This window comes from Microcebus murinus, chromosome 17 (assembly GCF_040939455.1).
Source record: "Microcebus murinus isolate Inina chromosome 17, M.murinus_Inina_mat1.0, whole genome shotgun sequence".
Classification (NCBI taxonomy): domain Eukaryota; kingdom Metazoa; phylum Chordata; class Mammalia; order Primates; family Cheirogaleidae; genus Microcebus; species Microcebus murinus.
The window spans coordinates 21,870,039-21,893,020 of NC_134120.1; the positions used below are offsets into that span (position 1 = coordinate 21,870,039).

The following is a 22,982-nucleotide window of genomic DNA, read 5'->3' on the forward strand; positions in this document are numbered from 1 at the left end:
ATGTCTGCTGAGTGTATAATTAGCATGCTGACATCTGAGCAGCAGTGCTTCTCAGCTAGCTTTATTTAGGGGTGGAAATATTTCTTACTTTGGATAAACTTAGGCACTGCTCCCCCCTCCCCTGCCCAACTTCCTCGTTATCCGGGATATGACAGCTTTTTATCCCTTGGAATATGTCAAGGGCACAGGAATATCTGTGTCCAGATGTCAGCTGAAGTTACCCTGTCCTTTAAGATATACATGAAATGGGCTCAACCCCTCTCACCCTCATTCCGCTGGCTATGTAAAGGTCAATGCCCTCCTCACAATTTTCTGAGCATTTCTGGGAAGCACAGGTTCTCATGGTCACCTCTGACTCCATTGTATTCATTTGGAGATTGTATTCATTCAGAATTGTATTCATTTGGAGATTGTCTCACTCTCTTCCTCCTGCTGCCTCCTCTCACCCAGACATGGAATTCAGAACTAGTTCTTTTGGTGGTGTGCAGACTGAGGAGGGATCCCCAAATCATGTGACTTAAAAGAAAGTTAGCGGGAAATGAGGGATTTACTTCCAAGCAATGCAGCCGCCATAAAATTAAATATCAGCCATCTGTGTTCTTAAGGTCTTCCACCATTTTCCTACCTGCATGGGGCTCCAGACTCCTGCAGGGGGCTTGGCCCTCTCCTTCTTTCTTACCTTTGTTCTGATTTCCCTATACATAGCAACAGCCCAATTTCTTAGGCAGAGAAAATATTTTTCCAACTGTTTCCCTGGATCTAGATTTGCCACATTAAAGTCACAGGCAACCAACCATTCTCCTCCACTCCAGTTTTAGTTCAGAGACTAGGGGAGTAGCTTTTGTTGTTCATATTCATCAGGAAAAATTCCTACAAGAAGAAGGCACTGCACATTAATTGAATAACAGGATGACAAGGAAAATCGAGCCAGTCAACACTATTTATTGAGTGCCTAACACATTCCAGGCACAGGGCTAGGCAGAAAGGGAAACAAAATCAGACAGTTGTATTCTTGTGAAGCTGACAACACTAGTGGGAAAGAGAAACATCAAATACTCACAGAAGCAAAATGAAAGTATTAAATGACAAGCACCAGGAAGGGAGGGTGCAGGTGCTATGATAGGAATATGCTACTTAGTAGGGGGCCAGGGAAAGTTTCCATGAGGCTGCAACCTGAAGGCCCAGTAAGGGTTAATTTGGGGAGAGGAGAAAGAACATTCCAGGCTGACAGAACAGGCCATGCAAAGGCTTTGTGACAACAAAAAGCCCTGACAAAGGACTGAAAGAAGGCCCACATGGCTGGAGCTGCAAAAATGTGGAGTAAGATCAGGTTGGAAAGTTGGGTGAGTTAAGACAAGACCACTAAAAAGCTCCAAGCAGGAGGAGTGTGAGGCTCATATTTGCATTTTGAAAAAAAAATTACTCTGGCTGCAGTATTGAGAAGGGATTGGAATGTCACAAACACTTGAGAGGAACTATCTGCCACCTGGGGCATCCACATGGAGACAAGCAGTTGGTACAGATATCCAGAGTATGATGATACACACATATCTATGTGTGTTATTTTAATACAATTTTCAAACTCAATGAATACACACATATAAATACTTAAGAATATCAAACAGTACTAGTATTATTAGGTCTATAAAAAACAGCAGTCCTCTGACCATCCCTCCCCACCCCCTGGCCCCTTCTCCACTAAGGACCCCTCCCTCCACTCTTAATTATTCATCTGGTGGTCGTCCCTTCCCCCTGCTTTTAAAAACATAATATGCTTAAAATGCTACTTATTTTTCAATTTTAGACATTGTTTACTTCCTACTACAAGAAGAAAAGAATTTCTCGCTCTTACCCCACATGCCCCCCCACCCCCACTTAAACTCTATTCTTATCCTGCCAAGAGGGAGCACTCAGTGCATTACCAGCACTTCCTTTTTAGTCTTCCCATATACAAAAATACTGACTCATTTATTACTTGAAAAATCCATCAATCAATAAGGACAGAAACAGTACATCTCACTGGAAATGTATACCTTTGTAAGTAGAAAAGTATCTTCACTGTACATCTGTCAGGGACCGAGGGGTAAGGATTTTTATCCCTTTAAGTAAAAACTACCAAATTCTTAAGCTGGCATGAGAATATTCAAGGAAATCACAACATGTGCTAGTTGAAAGACATAATAAAGATATTTGCACTATGAGGCAAAAACAATCTTTACAGGATTAATGTCTTGGGGAAGAAGTATTAGAAAGGTCACTAATTGACAACACTCCATATCAGGGGTCCTCAAACTTTTTAAACAGGGGGCCAGTTCACTGTCCCTCAGACCACTGGAGGGCCGTTGGAGAGTGCGGCGCACATTCCACACATGCGCACTGTGGGCCCTGGAAGAGTCGGCTGCTAAGCAGGACAGGCAGCGGTGGCAAAAACACGCAGTGGGCTGGATAAATGTCCTGGGCGGGCCACATGTGGCCCGCAGGCCGTAGTTTGAGTAGTTTGAGGACACCTGTGCTATACTATCTGTGGAGGGAGCACCAAAATAGGCCACCCCTATGCTGCTGCTAGGAGTATAAATGAGCATGAAAACAAGCAGGTGATTCCTACCCAGTCTACAAAAATAAGTCAGATGTTTTCACCCTCAGAGAAATCAATTCCAAGGAAGGAAATACTCAGAGGTAAAAAGATTTATGCACAAGACTATTTATGACAGGATTATTTATAACAATGGAAAACAATCTCAATGCACCCAAGTAGGAAAATGGCTAAATGATACATCTATAGAATGGGATAATATAAAATCATTAAATGTTTGCTTTCAGAAAAGATTTAATGTGGTAGGGAAATGTTCATAGTATGTTAAATGAGAAAAACTGTTGAGGAGGTTAGGCTTCATGTAAAAATATACATGTTACATGTGTGTAATGTGCACACATATAAACATATGGTAGAAGCATATATAGCTATATATACCCCAATTTTTAAAAATGCATCAAGAAAAATTTTTTTTCTCTCAATGTGGTCTGCTACCCATATACTTCAGAATCACCTGGCGGGCTTACTGAAATGCAGATTTTTAGGTACCACACCAGACCTACTGAATTAGTTTTCATAAGCAGAGCCTAAGGATCTCTGTCTACCTACATACCCTGAGTAATCCTGACTTACAGTTTGAGGACCACTGGATCAGAAATAATGGCTTTCTCTGAGTGCTGGGATTATAATTGTCTTCCTTTCTTGAATCTTGAATTCTCTACCAAGAATATGTTACTTTTATGATTCAAAGTTCATTTAAAATGCATTCATGAGGCATAAGTACTAGTAAATGGAGCTGACTTGGCAACTATTTAGGCAAGTGTAAATAACTTTTGAGAACTGGAAAGTGCATATTTTTTATCTAAAATAAGTAGGTATTTACAGATTCCTGACAATAGAAAGTCAGTTTAGGACAAAAAAATTACTATAGTAAGTGCAGATATGGTAATCATTACCTCAATAAGTTGTGCAGGTAAAAAACATAAATAGAATAATTTTGAGAAGTGTAAGGAACAGCATTTCTAATGTTCCAAGATGTTCCTTAGCAAAAAGAGGATTCAGTGATCAAATAAATTTGGGGCACAGCACATATTATAATCCCCTCTCTTCTCTTAGGAGTCAAACCCATGAGTAGATAACAGGTTCTGAGAGGTCCAATAGAAATTTCGTTTTTTTTTTTTTTTTTTTTTGAGACAGAGTCTCACTTTGTTGCCCAGGCTAGAGTGAGTGCCGTGGCGTCAGCCTAGCTCACAGCAACTCCTGGGCTCAAGCGATCCTTCTGTCTCAGCCTCCCAAGTAGCTGGGACTACAGGCATGCGCCACCATGCCCGGCTAATTTTTTCTATATATATTAGTTGGCCAATTAGTTTCTTTCTATTTATAGTAGAGACGGGGTCTCGCTCTTGCTCAGGCTGGTTTCGAACTCCTGACCTCGAGCAATCCGCCCGCCTCGGCCTCCCAGAGAGCTAGGATTACAGGCGTGAGCCACCGCGCCCGGCCAGAAATTTCGTTTTAATTCTAGTTCCACAAATTCTTAGAATGTTCCTAGCATTGAAAGCAAATTCTAGGCTAGAAGAGGATCTAGAAAAAGATCTTACCATGGACCTGTATCCTGCACTTGATCCAACACATCAATTCATTTCCACGTTCCCAGTCTCTGAGGGCTTAGCCCATATATACTTATAGAGCCTGATTCTAAGGGCATGGTTCAAGCCACCTACCAAGTAATGTTTAGGAACAGCAAAATTAAGTGCCAGGCTATAAGATTAAGAGAACATTTGAAGTAACTGAAGATCCACTTCGGTTTACTTATCTGTCTCTACCACTTGACTATGAGCTTAGAGCTGGAATTTTGTCATTTGTCTCTTCATTTATGTACTCCCAACACAATTAAAGCCTGGCACTTATTTTGTATGCAGTGAATGAGGTACCACCAACCAGGTGGTTTAATTTTTTTTTTTTTTTTCTTGAGACAGAATCTTGCTCTGTTGCCCTGACTAGGGTTCAGTGGCATCATCATAGCTCACTGCAACCTCCAACTCCTGGGCTCAAGCGATCCTCCTGTCTCGGCTCCCAAGTAACTGGGACTATAGGCTTGTGCCACTACATCCGCTATGGTTTAATTTTTTTTTTTTTTGACATGTTCAATAATGAAATGGGATAAACATAGAAGCATATCCTAAAGTTTGTACACTCAATGTTATCAAGGCTTCATTTCATTGAAAAAATATTTGAGTGCTTACAACAGGTAGGCATTTCTAAGAATGTAAAGGTGACTAAGACACAGTCTCTACCCTCAAGGACTTCATGCAGTAGCAATACTAGTCTTAGCCTCTTGTATAGGTTTGGGATTAGTAATTGTCTAATCAATGTTTATTTAAATTGAGTTTGGAAACCAAGGCACATTTTAAGCCTGATCAAACTTTGGCACTTTGGGGACAGAGTCTAGAGTTGGACAGAATCACACCACTCTAGAGACTGCATCAGGATGACTGGTGTCTTAAGCAACCAGATCTATCTTCATCATTGCTACTTTGGAGTCTCCACAACTAGCCAGGAATCAAAATTTTGACCACAGAAGCCCCAGAACCCAGAGGAATTTAACAGTATACACTATGACGATGTTTGTACTGCCAAGCTCTCTAGGTTCTTGACATGTTAACAGATAGTACGTGGTGCAATGAGACTAAGAAAGGTTTCAGCAGAGCTGACAGGCCTCTGGACTGCAGGATTCGCAGCACCTTTAAGCAAGGTGCTATGTTATTTACATGTATTGTCTCATTTAACCTTCACAACAATCCTACCCAGTAGGCCTTATTATTTTCCCATTTTAGAGCCAAACATGCTGAAGAAAGAGTAAGGAACCTGCTCCAGACCACACAGAGGTATCATCATAAGGTACAGAATGGGACTATGATATCAGGTCTTTCTGGCACCAAAGATGGGTTTATGGGCATTCAAAGCAATAATAATGTTTTTAATATGCTGATGGGCATTGGACCACTCACAGAAGGATACAGAGCATAAAGGGCTTCCCAAGCTGATTTGATTAGGGAGCCTTTTTGAATGAATCGGCACTTAGAACTAGCTTTCCATGGAACACATTTTGAGAAACACTGTGGGGCAACTGAGTCAGAGATATATTGTGGCATGGCAGACAGAGGGAGGTGGAAGGCAGCTCAGAAGGAAGAGCTATTCTAGAACGTTTATTAAAATTATGTTCAAAGAATTATTAATAGGGACATGTAAATTAAACCTCAGTTTAACAGACACCATTTCTACCTCCAGATTCATAAGCTTCACTTGATAGCTCATTTCTTTCAAACAATATTTGATATGACATTCCAATTCCAACATAGTCACACTTTAGGATCTGTTGTAAGATTTGACTTACCCAGTAATTCAAATCATTATGTCACTGATTTTGGTAAAGTATATTCTCATTGCAGTGTAGTTTTTTTTTGTGTTTTTTTTTTGAGACAGAGTCTCACTTTGTTGCCCAGGTTAGAGTGAGTGCCATGGCATCAGCCTTGCTCACAGCAACTTCAATCTCCTGGGCTCAAGCGATCCTCCTGCCTCAGCCTCCCGAGTAGCTGGGACTACAGGCATGCACCACCATGCCCGGCCAATTTTTTGTATATATATTTTTAGTTGGTCAATTAATTTCTTTCTATTTTTGGTAGAGACGGGGTCTCGCTCAGGCTGGTTTCGAACTCCTGACCTTGAGCAATCCGCCCGCCTCGGCCTCCCAAAGTGCTAGGATTACAGGCGTGAGCCACCGCGCCCGGCCATGCAGTGTAGTTTTCAACTTGCTATGTATCTCAGTGGGCCTGCAATTTGCATTTGGTGAGATGATTCTTTATTGTACAGGACTGACCCAAACTTGGCAGGCGTCTCCTGACGCCTGCTGAGTAAATTACCAGTAGCAGTAGTACCACCATCACCACCCCCACCCAGTCATTGTGACAAGAAAACATCCCCACAATTTCAAAACTCTTTCTAGGGGAGCAGTAGCACTCCAGTTGAGAATCATGAATTAAGAGCAAACCAGAAAGTTCAATAAAACACTAAGATAAACACCTAGCCCAACCCTACATTCCATATTCCAGCAAAGCTACGGTCATGCTATCATCAATCCTGTATATCCAATGTCTCCTTACATTTCTCCCTATTCTGTTAATAACACAAACAGATTCAACATAAACTGCCAAAATTCTATTTTTAACCATGAAGGCCAGGCTCTGTGTACTTTGTGAACAACAGCAAAAATGCTGAGCAGAAGCCGAGGATTGCATGGAGTATTGGCTTATATCTGTGGCAGTAGCACAAAATGACAAGTATACCCGAATAATCTATCTATAGATAGATAATTATCTATAATCAAAATCTATCATTTTGTCAAAACTGGACTTTAAGAAGAATGCTGGGGTTTTGTTCTTTTAAAATGGATTTATTATCAAAAATCTTGCTCCCTCTAACTACTGAGTCAGTTCAGCAATGCAGCTCCATCCTTTTTAGGATTCACAGGGCCCAAATAATTTCAGACTAAAAACAAAAAATAAAAAACTTGACAATAGGTCCAGTTCACAGATATGTCAACATGTGTTCAGGAACATTGATTTTACTTCTTGATTGGAATGCCAATTACCATAAAATCTTCTGCTAGAGTCACTTCTTGGAGATCTAACACTGATTCAGCTTGCTTTTTCAGTTCTACAATGCCATCTGTTTCTCCTTCCCTGGCCAAGGCAACTGGTTTGTACCTCTGACTGAAGTGAGTCAGAACAAGCCTCTTTGCATGGCACAACTTTGCAAATGTTGCTGCCATCTGTGGTGTGCTGTGGCCGTGCTCCTTTGCTTTGTCCATCTGGGCATCATCCAAGGTCGCTTCATGGATCAACAGGTCTGCTTCAAAGCACAGCTTCACTCCTCCATCACCCACAACCCCAGAACAGTCCCCCAATATGCAGATTTTTCTTCCAATGATAGGCTTTTTTAAGACATCCTGGGGAAAAACTGTAACCCCATTTTCCAAAACAACAGAAATTCCATTTTTCAGCTTTCCATAGGCAGGACCTGGCGGAACACCTAATGATGAAGGCAGATAACATTATATCATGGGAATGGAATGTATGACTATTTAAGAGTCTATTTTAACAGCATCGCAAATAGCTAATGGAAAAGGCATCCAATTCTTTTCACAACTGTTATGTGTCTTACTACTCATGGAAAACTGGAATATTTATACATTTTTTAAAGTTCTGTGTTGACTGATATAAACAATGCCTTAGTATTTAAAACATTTCCTATGCACACATGTCAGATGATTTTTAAGCTCCTAAATCCCACTAAGATCTTACACAGTCAAGAAAACAATCTTAATTCTCTGCTGTGCATGGAAATCTTTATTTAATAAACTCACCTTTGGGTAAAATTAGAAAGTACATGTGACCAATGACTAATCAAGACAGGCACTGACAAACCTGACTGACTTAATGAAAAAAAATTGTTAGGGTTGTTTGGATCACAAGATCAAGGAGTTTCAGGCAATCATACATGATTAATCTGCTTGGTAGACAGGGACAGTTCCACATTTACCAAGCTTGGCTTAAGTCTCACATTAATCTGGAATAACATCACTCTGGACAGTACTTACAAACAAGTATAATGTGATCATCAATTCCAACACTGATCACGTTTTACAGTTTCCAAATATAATAGTATTTCCACAGGCTTTTAAATAATAAAAATACCCTTGGCTTAAGTCATATTTCCTCTTTATGTAGCATTTTGTTTTGGTTGAGGAAGAGATTGTATAAATTTTTAAAAGGATATTAAAAAAAAAAATCCCCATGCTTTTTTTTTCTTTTTCTTTTCTATCTGGCAGCCCCCCAAACCAGAATAGGTTCAGAGCAACTTGCAGCTACCCTGCATTTTACAGGCACTGGCACCCTTGCCAAGGAAGGTGGTGACACTGGAGGTATAATGCCCCTGGACTCTGCCTTGCAAGGGGTGGCTGAAGACCTCCTCATGCATGCACACAGGAGGTGTGAAGCCTTAGATGGGCCTCCAAGCCCACACTGTATGCTTGCATTCAACTGTGATGAACCCTGGCGTGTAAGAGTGGTTGAGGCATAATGTTCTGAATACCAAATTAACTTAGTCAAGGTTGAATGAGTAGGCAAAGTAGAAAGAAAAGGAAACCCTGAAAGTAGTTGGTGGGCAGTTGTACGGTTAAGAAATGTGGCAAAAATTCTAAGAACAAAGATGTTACCAAAAACATATCGAAAGGAAGACACGAAAAAATAAAGTCTGGACTTAAAATAACTACTACAACCACCCAAACTACCTCGCCAACAAGACAGTGTAAGCTGAAGATAAAACAGACTAAGAATGTGGATCCAGGGAGGTGAAGAAGGAAGGATTCAAATATATATTTGATTTTGCTCTAAATAGTATATTTTGGCCTCATGTATTAATATTTCCCATAATAAGAAAACTTAGGGCAAAAGAAGTGGAGAAAATGTCAGTTTTAGGTCTGGCATATAGGCCTGGGGTACTACGACACTTTTAATAGCTTCAGTTAACAATAGCCTGATTTTACATGTCATGAGTTGTTTAAAACAAACAAATAAAAAAACAATAGCCTGACAGATGAGAAGGGAAAAAAAAAAACCACTCACCAAGGTCTTTTAGTTTCTGTGCGTTGAGTTTACCTGGGCGTTTCTTTTCCACAACTGAAAACCCAAAGGAGGGAATTCTGTGAAAGAGGCGAAATGCTTTTACAACAAACTGTTCATCATCAACCAGGAGATAAGAGTTTTCTTCTGAGTCTAATAGGATAGTTCTTCCTTGTCCCTCTTTGGGAGGGCTGTCTGCTGTATTCACAGGTGCAAATTCCTTCAGTTCTTCTGTAGGACACTGATCGGCTGTGGGCACCAGCTCATGGACCACATAAGGGAAGACCAACTCTGTGTGAGAAAGTTCCATGGTTCGCCCGATAAAGTCCCGAAGTCCTACAGGGCCATAGATTTCAATAGGCTGTTTGGCAACCACGGAGCTGCTTTGCAGGCTAATTGTGCAGAGAAGCCCAGGAAGGCCAAAGAAATGGTCTCCATGAAGATGAGTGATGAAAATCTTGGTAATTCTCCCTTTTGATTGAGACAGAGAAATACACGCGGAAATTTTTCAGAAACAAAAACCCGTACAAAGCTATTTGAAACAAGCATGACAATTCGCATAAAGAGTCGTAAGTTGAATTTAGAAGTTCTTCTTACCACTGTAAACTTATTCATTTATATTTTGTTATGTGATTCCAGAAGCAAGAAAGACAGGCTTTATTTTATTGGATGATTTTAATAAGATATAACTTTTTCATAAAACATCTTCAATTTACATGGTTTTATAGTTTTCAGAGTATTTTCCTATATATTCTCCCACTTAAAAATGTGAAATATACAAGTAGACCAAAATATTTCACTTACATAGATAGGCCTTAAGTGTCAAGAGCATTTAGCAGTTACACTGCCCCCTACTGCTCCTTCCAAGAATAGCAAACACGTACATCAAGCAAAACAAAATGTTCCACTGACTCCAATTGCCTGGACCAGTGCCTGAACCCAAAACTGCATTTTAAGGACTCCCTACAATGGACAGGGATTAACCAAGCAAGGCAGAGCCGGCTTGTCTGGGTGAGGTTGAAGGGGACAGAGTAAAAGGAAGGAGGGCGAGGGAGGGAAAGGAAAGGGAGGTAGGAGAGGAGTGAGGTGAGGAACTGAGAGGGGAGAAGGTGGGCAACAGATGCCAGAATGCAGACTGGAGAGCAGATCGCCTACAGTATCATGTAAGGGTACTTGGCCCCTCTCTTCCTTTCAGTCTCAACTAACATAACAGCTTTTTCAGTGCACATTGGCCTAGGTTATAACTTGATTAGCCATGGTAAACTGAGTTTACTGCTGTATGTGGCAGGGTGCCTCATCGGCATTTTCTAAGATGCACCACACGGCATTTTCAAAGTAACAATCACAACTAACACATTTCCAGTGTAACAGAGGCTTCTGGTTCTTTGCTCAAGGCCCACCTATTTTAAACATTTGATACTGTAAGTGTACAGGAACCACTTGTTGATACCATAAAAGAACAGGAATAGTTTACTGATGTGATTTGTCCTATGACACCAAATGCTCTCCAGCGAGTCTTCCCAGAATCACTACACCAAGCCCAGGCCTCCATGGCAGAGAACAACAGATTGGGCAGAAACTGATTTTGGTCCTGAGAATCCCCAGGAGGCACTCTAGAAGTTTCCTTAATATCCTCCTTTTTCTTTTCTCTTTTTAGTCCTTGTTTTTCTGTTTTTTGACTTCCAGAATCCTTTCATTTCCCTTCCCCCATCCAGGATGCAAAGCCACCGCCAAGCGTGACCTGAGGACTAGCAGACAAAAGAACTATAGCAGTCACTGAATCCAGATCCCCCCTCGACCTCAAAATTGCCAATGTCAGAGACTTCCTGGGCCCTTCCTATCTACTCCAAAACAAAGCCAAATTGAACACCAAAACAACCTGTGAACCCAAAGCAAGTGAGGCAAAATAAGCAAGTGAAGAATTGCTTCCTACTGTTATCACAGTGTTGTTATCACAGTTTCAAGGAGACAAACATTTTTTTTTTTCAAGAAACTTGATTTCAGAGGGAGAAGGAATGGTAACCACAATTATTAAAGGTATGAGGAAGCTATCAAATGAAGAGAGAAAAATGCATGAGTTCCCTTTCACTTGAGAACAGGGAAGTCATGGGAAAATATGTCATCCATAGAGGAGTGGAATAATAAGTGTTCTCTAAAAATCATGATGCAGGCCGGGTGCAGTAGCTCAGGCCTGTAATCCTAGCACTTTGGGAGGCTGAGGCAGGAGGATCACTTGAGCCCATTGAGTTTGAGGTTGCAGTGAGCTTTGATTACACAACTGCACTCTAGCCTGGGAGACAGAGTGAGACCCTGTCTCACAGCAACCTCAAACTCCTAGGCTCAAGCAATCCTCCCGCCTCAGCCTCCTGAAGTAGCTAGGACTACAGGCGCACACCATGATGCCCAGTTAATTTTTATATTTTTAGTAAAGATGGGCTCACTCTTGCTCAGGCTGGGCTTGAACTCCTGAGCTCAAGCGATGCTCCCACCTCAGTCTCCCACAATGCTAGGATTATGGATATGAGCCTCCACGCCTGGCCATACAAGTACTTCTTAAATTGAGTCTCTCATCTCCATCCCTATCTAATTTCTTGTTTAAACACCCTCATTCATATTTTCTCTCAATCTCTCTCTCTTTTACTGTCTCAAATGAATTGCAGCTGCCTTGGAACTGGTCTCCCCAGTGTTATTCTTCTCTCCCCCAACGCACATGCCATCAGAAAACTCTGTCCTAAAACACAAATCAGATCACATCATTCTCCTGCTTAAAAACATTTAGTGGTTCCTTACTGCCAGTAGAATAATAAAGTCCAAATATCTACCTATGCCACGGAGGACTTCACAGTGAACCCTCACTTTCCTGTTCAGCATTCATCATCCCATATAGCCTAGCCAAGTACCTGGTGTTCCCCAAACATGCCATTTCTTTCCTGGAAACTGCCTTACTTGTTGCTTACTTTGTTGTCTGTTTCTTGAATGTCTATCCCTACTTCTCCCCAAACAAAAACTTCTAGTTATTTCTTGGATGCTGCTCAACTGTTACCATCTCTGGGATGCCTTCTCTTAATGCACAGGCACAGTTAATGTCCCCTTCCTTTGTGCTCCAAAGGTATTTAAAAAACACCTCTACTATTCTTTTTATATTACATGATTGAAGACAGTTTGGATGTCAGTTTCTATCACTAGACCAAGATATCACTGGACACTGGAAGTATCCTTCCTTTAGTCATCAAGTGCCATGTACTGTGATGAATTGCAGGAATAATGACTTTAATAACTATTATCCATCAAGACCTAATAAGTGAGAGGCACTATACTAAGCTGCTAAATGTCTTATCTATTCACTAATGGAGGAGACATTTATTAGGCAACTACTAGGTACATAAATGATCACTCAACTCACTTTATAATACAGGGAGATAGAGAACAGAGAAACAAATTACTTAAATAACATAATTCCAGACATTGATGATGCTAAGAAGTCAATAAAATTAAGATGAAGTAAAAGAACAACTGGAGTGAGGGAGAAACTACTTAATCCAGGAGGTTCAGGAAAAGCCTCTGAGGAGATGGCTAAGATTTAACTAATGAGAAAGAGGCAATAGCACAGAGAAAGAATTATTTTTTTTTTTTTTTTTTTTTTTTTTGAGACAGAGTCTCACTTTGTTGCCCAGGCTAGAGTGAGTGCCGTGGCGTCAGCCTAGCTCACAGCAACCTCAAACTCCTGGGCTCGAGTGATCCTTCTGCCTCAGCCTCCCAGGTAGCTGGGACTACAGGCATGCGCCACCATGCCCGGCTAATTTTTTATATATATATCAGTTGGCCAATTAATTTCTTTCTATTTATAGTAGAGACGGGGTCTCGCTCTTGCTCAGGCTGGTTTTGAACTCCTGACCTTGAGCAATCCGCCCGCCTCGGCCTCCCAAGAGCTAGGATTACAGGCGTGAGCCACAGCGCCCGGCCTAGAAAGAATTATTATACATAATTCCCACAACACTCTTTTTTTTTTTCCAGACAGGGTCTCACTCTGTTGCCCAGGCTATACTGCAGTAGCCTCATCACAGCTCACTGCAACCTCGAACTTCTGAGCTCAAGTGATCCTCCTCCATCAGCCTCCTGAGTAGCTGGGACTACAGACGCCTGTCACCATTCCAGCTATTTTTCTATTTTTTGTAGAGACAGGGGTCTCACTCTTGCTCAGGCTGGTCTCAAACTCCTGACCTCAAGTGATCCTCCTGCCTCGGCCTCCCAGACTGCTAGGATTACAGACGTGAGCTACCATGGTCAGCCCTAACACCCTTTCTAAGTAGAGTTTTTGTTCCCATTTTCGAGATGAGGAAAGTAAAGTTTAAGTTTGCTAATCTGCTAAGGTCACAAGCCAAAGACACAGCCGGGACCGGAACCCAGGTCTGCCGGACTCTGGGCTGAGGCTTTTCACCATTGGCATTCTCTAGCTCCCAGGTGCTAGCCTCTGCTTACTCCATTCCCTCTGGCTATAATGCCCTTCTTCTCCTCAACCTCCCCTTCCTACAACTCACCGGCCAACATCTCTGAGATGCTTACCCCGATAACCCAAGTGGAAAAGTACATCTCTCTCCTCTGAACATTTATTGCCCTTTGCAAGCTCTCATGACAACTATCTCCTGGTGGAAATAAGTATGTACACTGCTCCTTTGCTAGGGCAGTGTCTATCTAATATGCCTTCCGTATCCCACTCCATCCTCTACCTGCCAACCTTACATAAATCCTTGCTCTCAACATTTCCGGAATGAATGAAAAGCAAATAAATAAGGTAATGAAGTTCAGTGGGCATGGCCAGATGCCTGAGGGCCTTTCAAGTCTCCCAGAGCTCTAGCACTGAAGGGAGATGCAATTGTCAGGGCTGTTTCTGAACAAAAGGCCCAAAGAGAGCCAAGAAAATAAAGCAGATCAAAGATAATCTTAATGAGAGCTGAAGGCACACTAACCTGCTTTAAGCTGGCTTTTCATAAGCTGTGTCTGTGTTCCTTCCCCACAGTCAAAGAGCCAGCACTCGCCTTCACACCGAAGAACCACAGCAGAGGCACCCCGGGTTGGAGATGGGTACGCCGCGCCCGTCCCCAGAAATGTCACATCCATAGACATCTTCCACCCTGCAACAGAAAGATCACCTGGGAATTATTTCATATCACTGCACCAAAAACACATTCCTGGGAGATTTACTGTTATTTGTTTTTTATTTATTCAGAACCGTCTGGATTCCTGTTTTCTAACAGTTTTCCACACAAATCCAAAGTAAGACTTTAATAAATCTTAAATCAGCTAAAACTACAATTACCAAACTTTGTATAACAGCTTACACCCACTAATAAAAACTAAACCCAGTCAATTAAAAACTATAGCTGAATTCCAACTATATGATGTTCTCAAAAAGGCAAAACTACCGATACAGTAAAAAGATCAGTGTTTGCCAGTGATACAGGGGAAGGGAGGGAAGAATGAATAGGTGGAGCACGGTACTTTTAGGGCAGTGAAACTATTCTGTATGCTATAGTTAGGATAGATATACACCATTATACATTGGCCAACTGTATACAGAATGTACAACACAAGAATGAATGAACCCTAATGTAAACTTTAGTTATTATGAGTATATCAACATTGACTCATCAACTGTAACAAATGTACCATACTAAACCAAGATGTTAACACAGGAGAAACTGGGGGTGCAGGGGGTAAGAGGGTATACGGGAACTCTACTTTCCACTTACTTTTTTTAAGTCCTTCTAATAAACACTAAACTAGAAACAATTCTAGTTGAGATTCTGGGCAAGAGATGGTATTTAACGATGCTTTCCAAATGGTGTCTCTGGTGTCCATGGTGATCAGCCCTTTCTCTGAATGATCATAAACAGTAATGCTCTATATACTCTATAGTAATACTGATACTTCATAATGACGCTGAGCAAATGTCTCACTCCCTACATGTCAGAGTCCATGACTTGTTAGGACTTGGAACTCTGCTATTTTAAGTGATCAGCAATAACCTATTGAATGTGTGGATTCCTGCAAACTCCTGGCACTGTTCCTTTCACTATTTCTGACCACATCTAATATCTCTGATATATTTCTGTGATGGAAGATGTGTACCAAATAGAACAAATGAGAATGAACTGAAACATAAACCTAACCAATTATAGATTATGCACATTGGAGGCAAGGAGGAAAACATAATAATTTTAAGAAAAACTACTATAATAAGAAAATTTGACAGAGAGCTGAATACATAGAAATTTCAATAGTTTTTCTCAGCCATAGCAATAACCAGATAAAAAAAATATGGGGAAAAAAATCTCATTCACAAGAACAATAAATAAATAAACCAACTTATAATGGAGACACACATTATGTTCCTTGATAGGAAGACTTGGTATCATGGAAATGTTCATCTTTCCAAAATTAATGTCAGTATATTTGGTGCAAATCCTACTAGATTTCCAGTGGGATTTCTTTTGGAACAAGAACAATCTAAAAATCACATGAAAGAAAAAAAATACATGTCTGAGAATGGATAAGAAAATTACAAAAAAAAAAGTAAGTAATGACCTGCCTTTCTAGATATTAACATTTATTACATTAATCAGATATAATAAAAACAGAATAATACTGGCACATAAATAGAGGTGAAAGCAAGGGAAAGTCCATGAATAAACCAAGTATGTATGGCAATCAATACAGTAAATAACAAAGGTATGAAAAGGGTGGTTTAAGGGTCAGGGGCGGTGGCTCACACCTGTAATCCTAGCACCCTGGGAGGACTGCTTGAGGTCAGGAGTTCAAGACTAGCCTAAGCAAGAGCAAGACCCCGTCTCTACTAAAAATAAAAAAAAATAGCCACACATGGTAGTTCACACCTATAGTCCCAGCTACTAGGGAGGCTGAGGCCACAACACTAGCCCTGGAGACAAAGTGAGACTCTGTCTAAAAAAACAAACAAACAAAAAAAACTCCCCCAAAGGGTGGCTTATTTAATGAACAGAACTGACATAATTGGCTGTTCTTGCAGAAAAAAGCAAAGCAAGATGCTCGATTTGCATTGTAGATAAAAATACATTCCACATGGGTTTGAAATTTAAATGTAAAAACTCCAATAAGATATGCTGAAAAAATTAGGAGAATTTGTACATGTTTAACTTTGGTGATGAGAAAGCTCTTATTGGCAAGACAGGAAACCCAGAAATATAAAAAAATAGACATTTTCACTACATAAAATCTTTTTATATATCAAAAGACTCAAAAAGTCAAAGGACAAAAAGCACCTAGAGAAAACTGTTTGTACCCCTTATAACAACAGGTAAACACCCTTAAGAAAAATTTATTCCAATGTATTAAAAAAAATACTAATACAATAGAAAAACAGGCAAAAGATAATACAGGAATCACAGAAGAAATCCAAATGGCCAATAAGCATGAAGAGTGATCAGACAACCATTATGCATCCATAAAAATAAAAAAAAAGATAAGTAAAAAGAAAAGTGTTCAGTCTCCAGGTTAGTTAGCGCAATGCAAATTAAAGAAAAAAGATCATTTTCTACACATCAGCTGGCAAATAGCAATGAAGCAATGCTAGCTAGTGCTAACCAAGATGATGGCAAATGGGTACTCTCATAAGTTACTGGTGGTGGAGGTATGAATTGCTATTAATGGTCTCAGAGAATAATTTATTGATATATATATATATAGATAGATAGATATAGATATATTACTAAGAATAATGCTGTTATATATGCTTTAACCCAGCAATCCCAGTTTTGGGAATCTACCCTACAAGAATCAAAAGATCTAAGTATAATGATGTTTACTGTGGTGCTTTTAAGGCAACTAAAATATGGAAGCATCTGAATATGTCAATAGGGAAATAGATGAATATTTTATTATACATTCATACTATTATTCTACTATTTGTTAACTAGTCTGCAGCTAATAAAGAGTCGGGTCTGTAACTATTATCTTGGAGAGATGACAGTGAGAAAAGTTAAATAGCTATGGTATGATTTCATTTTTATAACAATGCCCCAATCCCCTATACTTAAAAAGACAGAGTCTGGTGTGGAAGGATACACACCATACTGCTAATACTGGTTATCTCAGGGGTGATTAAAGTGATAGGCAGGGGATAGAAGAGGTATTATTAATTTTAGTTTTAAATCTTTGGATAGTTCCAATGAGTGACGTCTCATCTATTTAATTTAAACATATTGTATTTAATACTAATGTTTTTTTAAAAATGTATCATAAGGACAAACATGCTTTTCTAACTACATATCATCTACTCTTCCTTTCCATGTTGGGAAACAGCTCCTCACCAACTTGCTCCCCACAACTTTCACATACAAGGTAGTACATCTTACCCTAAACACAAGCCTTGAGGTTATTGCTACCTTCCCATGTGTTACTCTACATTTTCACCTCCAAGATCAAGTCTTCCTCTGATAATTAAGCAGCTTAATTTGTTGAGGCTTCTCTATTGGATTACAGTTTGCAAGACAGGTGAGAACAGAATGTAGAAAGTTAAAATTTGCAAAAGCTAATAAAATACAGAAGGGATAATAATCAATTTGTCATTTCTAACAAATAATGGATCTAGACCAGTGGTACGCAACCCTGAGAGCATAATCAGAATCACCTGGAGAGCTTTTACACCTTATCAATGATTGGGTTCCATCCCAGAACAATTAGACAGGAAATTGTGCAAGTGAGACATGTGTTTTAGTATTAAAAATTTTAAAAGGGGAGGGAATAAAAGCCTTCCCTCATGATTCTAACATGGAATCAGATTTGAGAATCACTTAGTGAAAGGCTAACAGAGAACTATAATCGATTGCATCAGACTGACCTGAACTTACTAGTCAACTGGCCAATCTTTTCAAAAAATGTTTTATTATGAAAAATTCCAAACACATACAGAAATAGATTAGTATAATGCATTGCCACATATCCATCACTAGACTTCAACAATTATCAACTCATGGAGAAGCTATATCCCCCGCCCCATCTCCATTACTCCAAGAATACTGGATAAGTGGTGTGAGAGGCTTCCATCCAGAGGCATGCATTGTCTGGCTGTCTTTCTTTCTCTAATGTTAACAGCCACTAGTGATCACTGCCAGGATCCATTATTTCATTAGCAGTTGCCAAAAAGTGATACTCTCTCATTCCTTCTGCAGTTATTAGCTGGCATCCTTCTATAATTCCCTGGTCACTTATTTGGTTACCCTATGGTGCTATTTGTACATAAAAGGTCCACAAATAAAGACAAGATCTTATTTAACTCCTGATGTCATGCAGTATGAAATACACAGTACTCATGACGTTTTCTTGCTAAAAGGAACCTGAAACCTGAAAAGGCTGTAGATTTAAATACCTGCTTATTAAAGGACACCACAGGTATAGAAAAAGCAAAATCCACGATGCAGAAACTTTACAGGACAAATGACTTGTTCTTCAAGTAAAATACAAGGAAAAAAATAAGGAAGGAATAAAGAGCTTAAAAGAAATCCAAGAGATATCAACCAAATGTAACGTGTAGTTTGTCTAGACCCTGATTTGGACGAACTGATGGGGGGTTGGGGAGACAACTGGAAAAATGTAAACACTGACTGGATAGTAGAGGATAATATAAAATGCTACTTAGACTAATAATGGCTTTATGTTTAAAAAAAGGAGTTATTGTGCTTTATAAACATAAACAAGTACTTAACGGATGGAATGGTACATTTCAGATTTTGCTTTAAAATACTGGGGGGAGGGATGAGGGTTATAGATGAAACAAGACTGATCATGAACTGGGAGTTCAGTATACTATTTTGCATATGTTTGAAAGTTTCTATAATAAAAAGGTTAAAATCGAACCAAATATAAGGAAAACCCTCCCATTAAGTTGGGAAGTAATTAGAAATTAATTTATTGGATCAGTCGTGCATGTTTTGGGACATACACCATTTTAGGCACTAGGAATTAAAATTGCGCAAACCAGATTAGGACCCTGTCTTCTTGGAGAAAATAACAGCTGCTTCCTTTCTCAAGACTGCGATCCACCTTCGACGAAGTGCATAATCCGGTCGTGACCACAGTACTGTCATTTCATACTCTGGGCCCGCGGTTTCGGTCCCGGCGGCAGATCACCATCACCCGGTGACCACGGAGCTTCAGCATTTGGAAGGCTTCCCAAGGGAGTCTAATGGCTGCCGGGTTGAGAATCGGCGCTCCTTGGTTTGCAGGCAGGCTGCGTCAGCCCTGCCATCACCCTATGGTGTACGCAGGGCATACACTACCGTCCTCCATTTTACAGCTAAAAGAACCGTGGCCCGGAGAAAGAAAGTGAGTGGCCGAGGCACAGCCAGGGCCCGAGGCCAGGCCTCCCGCCACTAGAGAGCCCAGGCTCCCCGACGCGACGGTGTGAGTCTCGCAAAAGGCGGGTGGACGGCGGCGGCGGCAGCGCCGGGCGACCAAGGCTCCGGCCCGGGGCGGTGGACGAGGCGCGTATTCGCTCCGGGCGCTCCCGGGGCCTAGGTTCTCCGCGCCGGGCCTGCACGAGCCGGCGAATCCCGAGGAAGCGCGCCCGCCCCCCTCCGGCGTGCCCTGCCCCACTCACCCTCTCCCCGAGGCCCGTGGCGGGAGCCGAGGGAGGCGCAGGCCCGCACCGAGGCCCAGCCGTCCGCGGGGCGGCGATGTGCGCAGGCGGAAGTGCGCTGCCGGCTGGGTCCCGCGCGGCCGCTCTAGGACGCGCGGGAGGGCCGTGCTCGGTGGCGCCCGCCAGGGCCAGGGTCTTAGCGCGCTCCGGGGCCCCAGGGGGCCGCGAGGAAAGTGCCTGAGGGCGCTCTTCTGCCTCCCGGTTGGCTGGGTGTTAGATGGTGGCCGCGACCCGGGCAGAGGGGTGGGCGGAACAGAGCTGGCTGCGCGGAAAATGAAAACGTTACTCTTCTGCTTTTTGTTTGGCCGTGCAGTGTTTTTCAAACAAGAGTGTTATTCCTGATGTTTTGCTCATGCATGTTTGTGTAATTTTTAGTCTTTGGTTGGAATGAATCTATCTTTTAACCACTGAAAGCCTTTGAGTCAGAGGTCATATCAGCGTGACCTGACCGTGTGCCTTTATGAGCGTCCGCACGCATTTCATTTTCCTGTTCCAAGGACACGCTGAAATATTAATATTTTTTAAAAATCTGCATCTGATTGTGCTGTACTCACCCCAAGCCTTGCAGATGTGACTTCTTAGCAGACGTGAGAGTGAGAAGTCCAGGCCTCCGGTGTACCCACGCAACGCGCACGTGGGCGCACGTGGCGATTACAACCACAAGGGGAAAGTTCCTTCCGTTTAAATTCCAGCCTTAACAAAAACTATTTGAGTAGTGCCAGATGCACTGATTTCCTGCTCAGTGTACTTGAGATGGCCAAAGTGTCCAACAGCCTCACAATAGGAATAAAAGTGGGGTTTTTTGGAAACTACCAGCGAGAATGGCTTTTAACAAAAAATCCCAAAACAACAGACGCTGGTGTGGATGCAGAGAGAAAGGAACATTTACACACTGTTGGTGTGAGTGCAAACTAGTACAACTTCTAATGGAAAGTAGTATGGAGATACCTCAAAGAACTAAAAGTAGACCTACAATTTGATCCAACAGTCCCACTACTGGGTACTTACGCAAAGGAAAAAAAGACGTTCTATAAAAAAGACACTTGCACTAGAATGTTTATAGCAGCACAATTCACAATCACAAAGATGTGGAAACAACCCAAGTGCCCATCAGTACATGAGTGGATTAATAAAATGTGGTATATGTGTACCATGGAGTAGTATTCAGCCATAAAAACATGGTGAACTAATAGCTTTCGTAATAACCTGGCTGGGACCATTTTAAGTGAAGTATCACAAGAATGGAAAAACAAAAACCACATGAACTCACTACTAAATTGGAACTGAATGAACATTCATGTGCACATATGGTAGTAAAATTCAGCAGAAATCAAGCAGTTGGGAGGGGGAGGAGGGGATGGGTGAATTCACACTTAACGGTACAATGCACACAATCTGGGTGATGGACACACTTAAAACTTTGACTCAATCTGTACAAAAGCAATTCATATAACCAAAACGTTTGTACCCCCATAATATTCTGAAATAGATAAATGAATAAATAGCCAAATGGAGATGCTGGTTGAGACAACAGTGTTTATAAGTCTAGAATTCAGGGTAAGGTCCAGGGTGGGTATATCCATTTGGGAATCAGCAACATAGCACATAGTTTAAAAACCAGGAGATCAAAAGACTGAGTGTAAATGGAAAAGGGATCCAAAGACCGATCCCCAGCATTCCAACTTTCCAGAAGGAGGGACCAGCAAAGGAGAATCAGGAAAAGCCGCCTGTGAGAGAGAAAAGTGGAACAGTGGGGTCAACCTGGAGGTCAAGTGATGGGATTATTTTAAGAGGAGGGAACCCCAGAAAAACGAATGATTCCAGAGTTGGGGAAAGGAACTCACAAGATGAGCTTAGAACAACTCGCTGTATCAAAAATAAGAAAATACCCAAATAATTGTGGGACCTGTTATTTAATTAAAGGATCCAGGAGCCAGAGCAAAGGGGTTTCATCTGGCCAAAGCTCAGACCATCTGAACATCAGAGTAAATGACAGCAATGATAATAGTCTAGTGACTAAAATAAGAATCCATGAGTCCCTACCAATATGATAAATGAAAAAAGTTATGGGGAAGAAGGAAATTCTCTTCCTCATAATAGAATGCCAACTAATATCTATAGAATTATAGTTAGAAAATCGATGGATGTTAAAACTTAGTGGGTGAAATTTTGATAAGGAAAGGTTTTTTACATGGTCTTGAAACATCTCCCCACAAATTACTTATTTAAAAAAGGAAATATGATTGGTTATTTCAATAAATCTTATCTTTAGGGGTGTAGACTAGATTGAAGCTAAAATTACAATCAGTAAAGAATCAGTAGTCAATCACACTTGCTAGGGTAGGTGGTATTTGGTCATTTTGTGGCTTGGGCAATGCCTGTGTTTTGTCTGCGTATAGACATGATTACACATGGCTTGTTTTATCTTGATCTATCCTGGTGTTAACAGACAAAACCAAACTGTAAAATAATTTAAAGAGGTTTATTGTGAGCTGAATATGAGTTACTGCTGGCCCAGGGAGCCATATCCAAGAAGCCGTAAGTTGTCCCAAGGTGGTTAGGTTACAGTTTGGTTTTATACATTTTAGGAAGACAGGAATTGTAGGTACAAATCATAAGTCAATATATGGAAGGTATACATTGATTTGGCCCAAAAAGGCAGGGCATCTCGAAGGTAAGGGGGGTTATAGGTTATAGGCAGGTTGATTCTTCGATTTGTAACTGGTTCAAGAAATAAAGTTCTGTCTAAAGGCTTGGAATCCATAGAAAGAAATGTTTTAAGATAAGGAAGTCTATTTATCAGAGCAAGCTACAATATACTCGAAATGATCTGTTAAACAAATTGATGGCTTGCAGGTGTAACCTTTGCTTTACATGGCCTTAGGTCCTGTTTGCAAATAGTCTAAAAGGGAGGAGGTATAAGGAGTCATGTCCACCTCCCTTCCCTTCATGGCCAGAACTCAGTTTTAAGGTTTTTCTGGGGTCCCTTTGGCCAAAAGGGGATCCGTTCATTTGGGGGTGGGGGTTAGGATTATAACTACCAAGTGAGACAACACGACTATGATGATCTACTGCATGGGCTGTAGCCTCAGAGTAG

General features: G+C 41.0%; 2 protein-coding genes across 4 annotated transcripts in view; both read right to left on the reverse strand.

The window, feature by feature from the left end:
• The window catches only part of SMAD4 (SMAD family member 4), an 88,164-nt gene extending 73,854 nt beyond the window's left edge, over nt 1–14,310 (reverse strand). Inside the window, exon 1 of one of the 2 annotated variants that reach the window (XM_075993864.1) lies at nt 14,181–14,310. The gene's annotated coding sequence lies outside the window, so the exon portion shown is untranslated. The remainder of the gene's footprint in view (nt 1–14,180) is intronic. The other variant, XM_075993865.1, reaches the window with a different exon arrangement.
• ELAC1 (elaC ribonuclease Z 1) lies at nt 923–19,960 on the reverse strand. Of its 2 annotated transcripts, none has more exons than XM_012769827.2 (4): nt 19,847–19,960; nt 14,181–14,345; nt 9,217–9,684; nt 923–7,621 (listed from the first exon to the last, which is right to left on the reverse strand). In XM_012769827.2, exons 2-4 carry the CDS (start codon nt 14,335–14,337, stop codon nt 7,155–7,157), a joined length of 1,092 nt encoding a protein of 363 aa, XP_012625281.1. In that variant the 5' UTR covers nt 14,338–14,345; nt 19,847–19,960; the 3' UTR covers nt 923–7,154. The 2 variants fall into 2 exon arrangements, with proteins under 2 accessions (XP_012625281.1, XP_012625280.1); XM_012769826.2 differs by having other exon boundaries at nt 19,226–19,960.
• Between the last annotated feature and the right edge of the window lie 3,022 nt (nt 19,961–22,982).

Bases quoted from the DNA above. Each gene is read 5' to 3' on its own strand.
- ELAC1 (XM_012769827.2), bottom strand. From the start codon at position 14,337: ATGTCTATGGATGTGACATTTCTGGGGACGGGCGCGGCGTACCCATCT. The intron at 9,685-14,180 runs GTTAGTGTGCCT...CTCAATCAAAAG, and splicing joins GAAAAGCCAGCTTAAAGCAG to GGAGAATTACCAAGATTTTC. The intron at 7,622-9,216 runs GTGAGTGGTTTT...CTTCATCATTAG, and splicing joins ACAGAAACTAAAAGACCTTG to GTGTTCCGCCAGGTCCTGCC.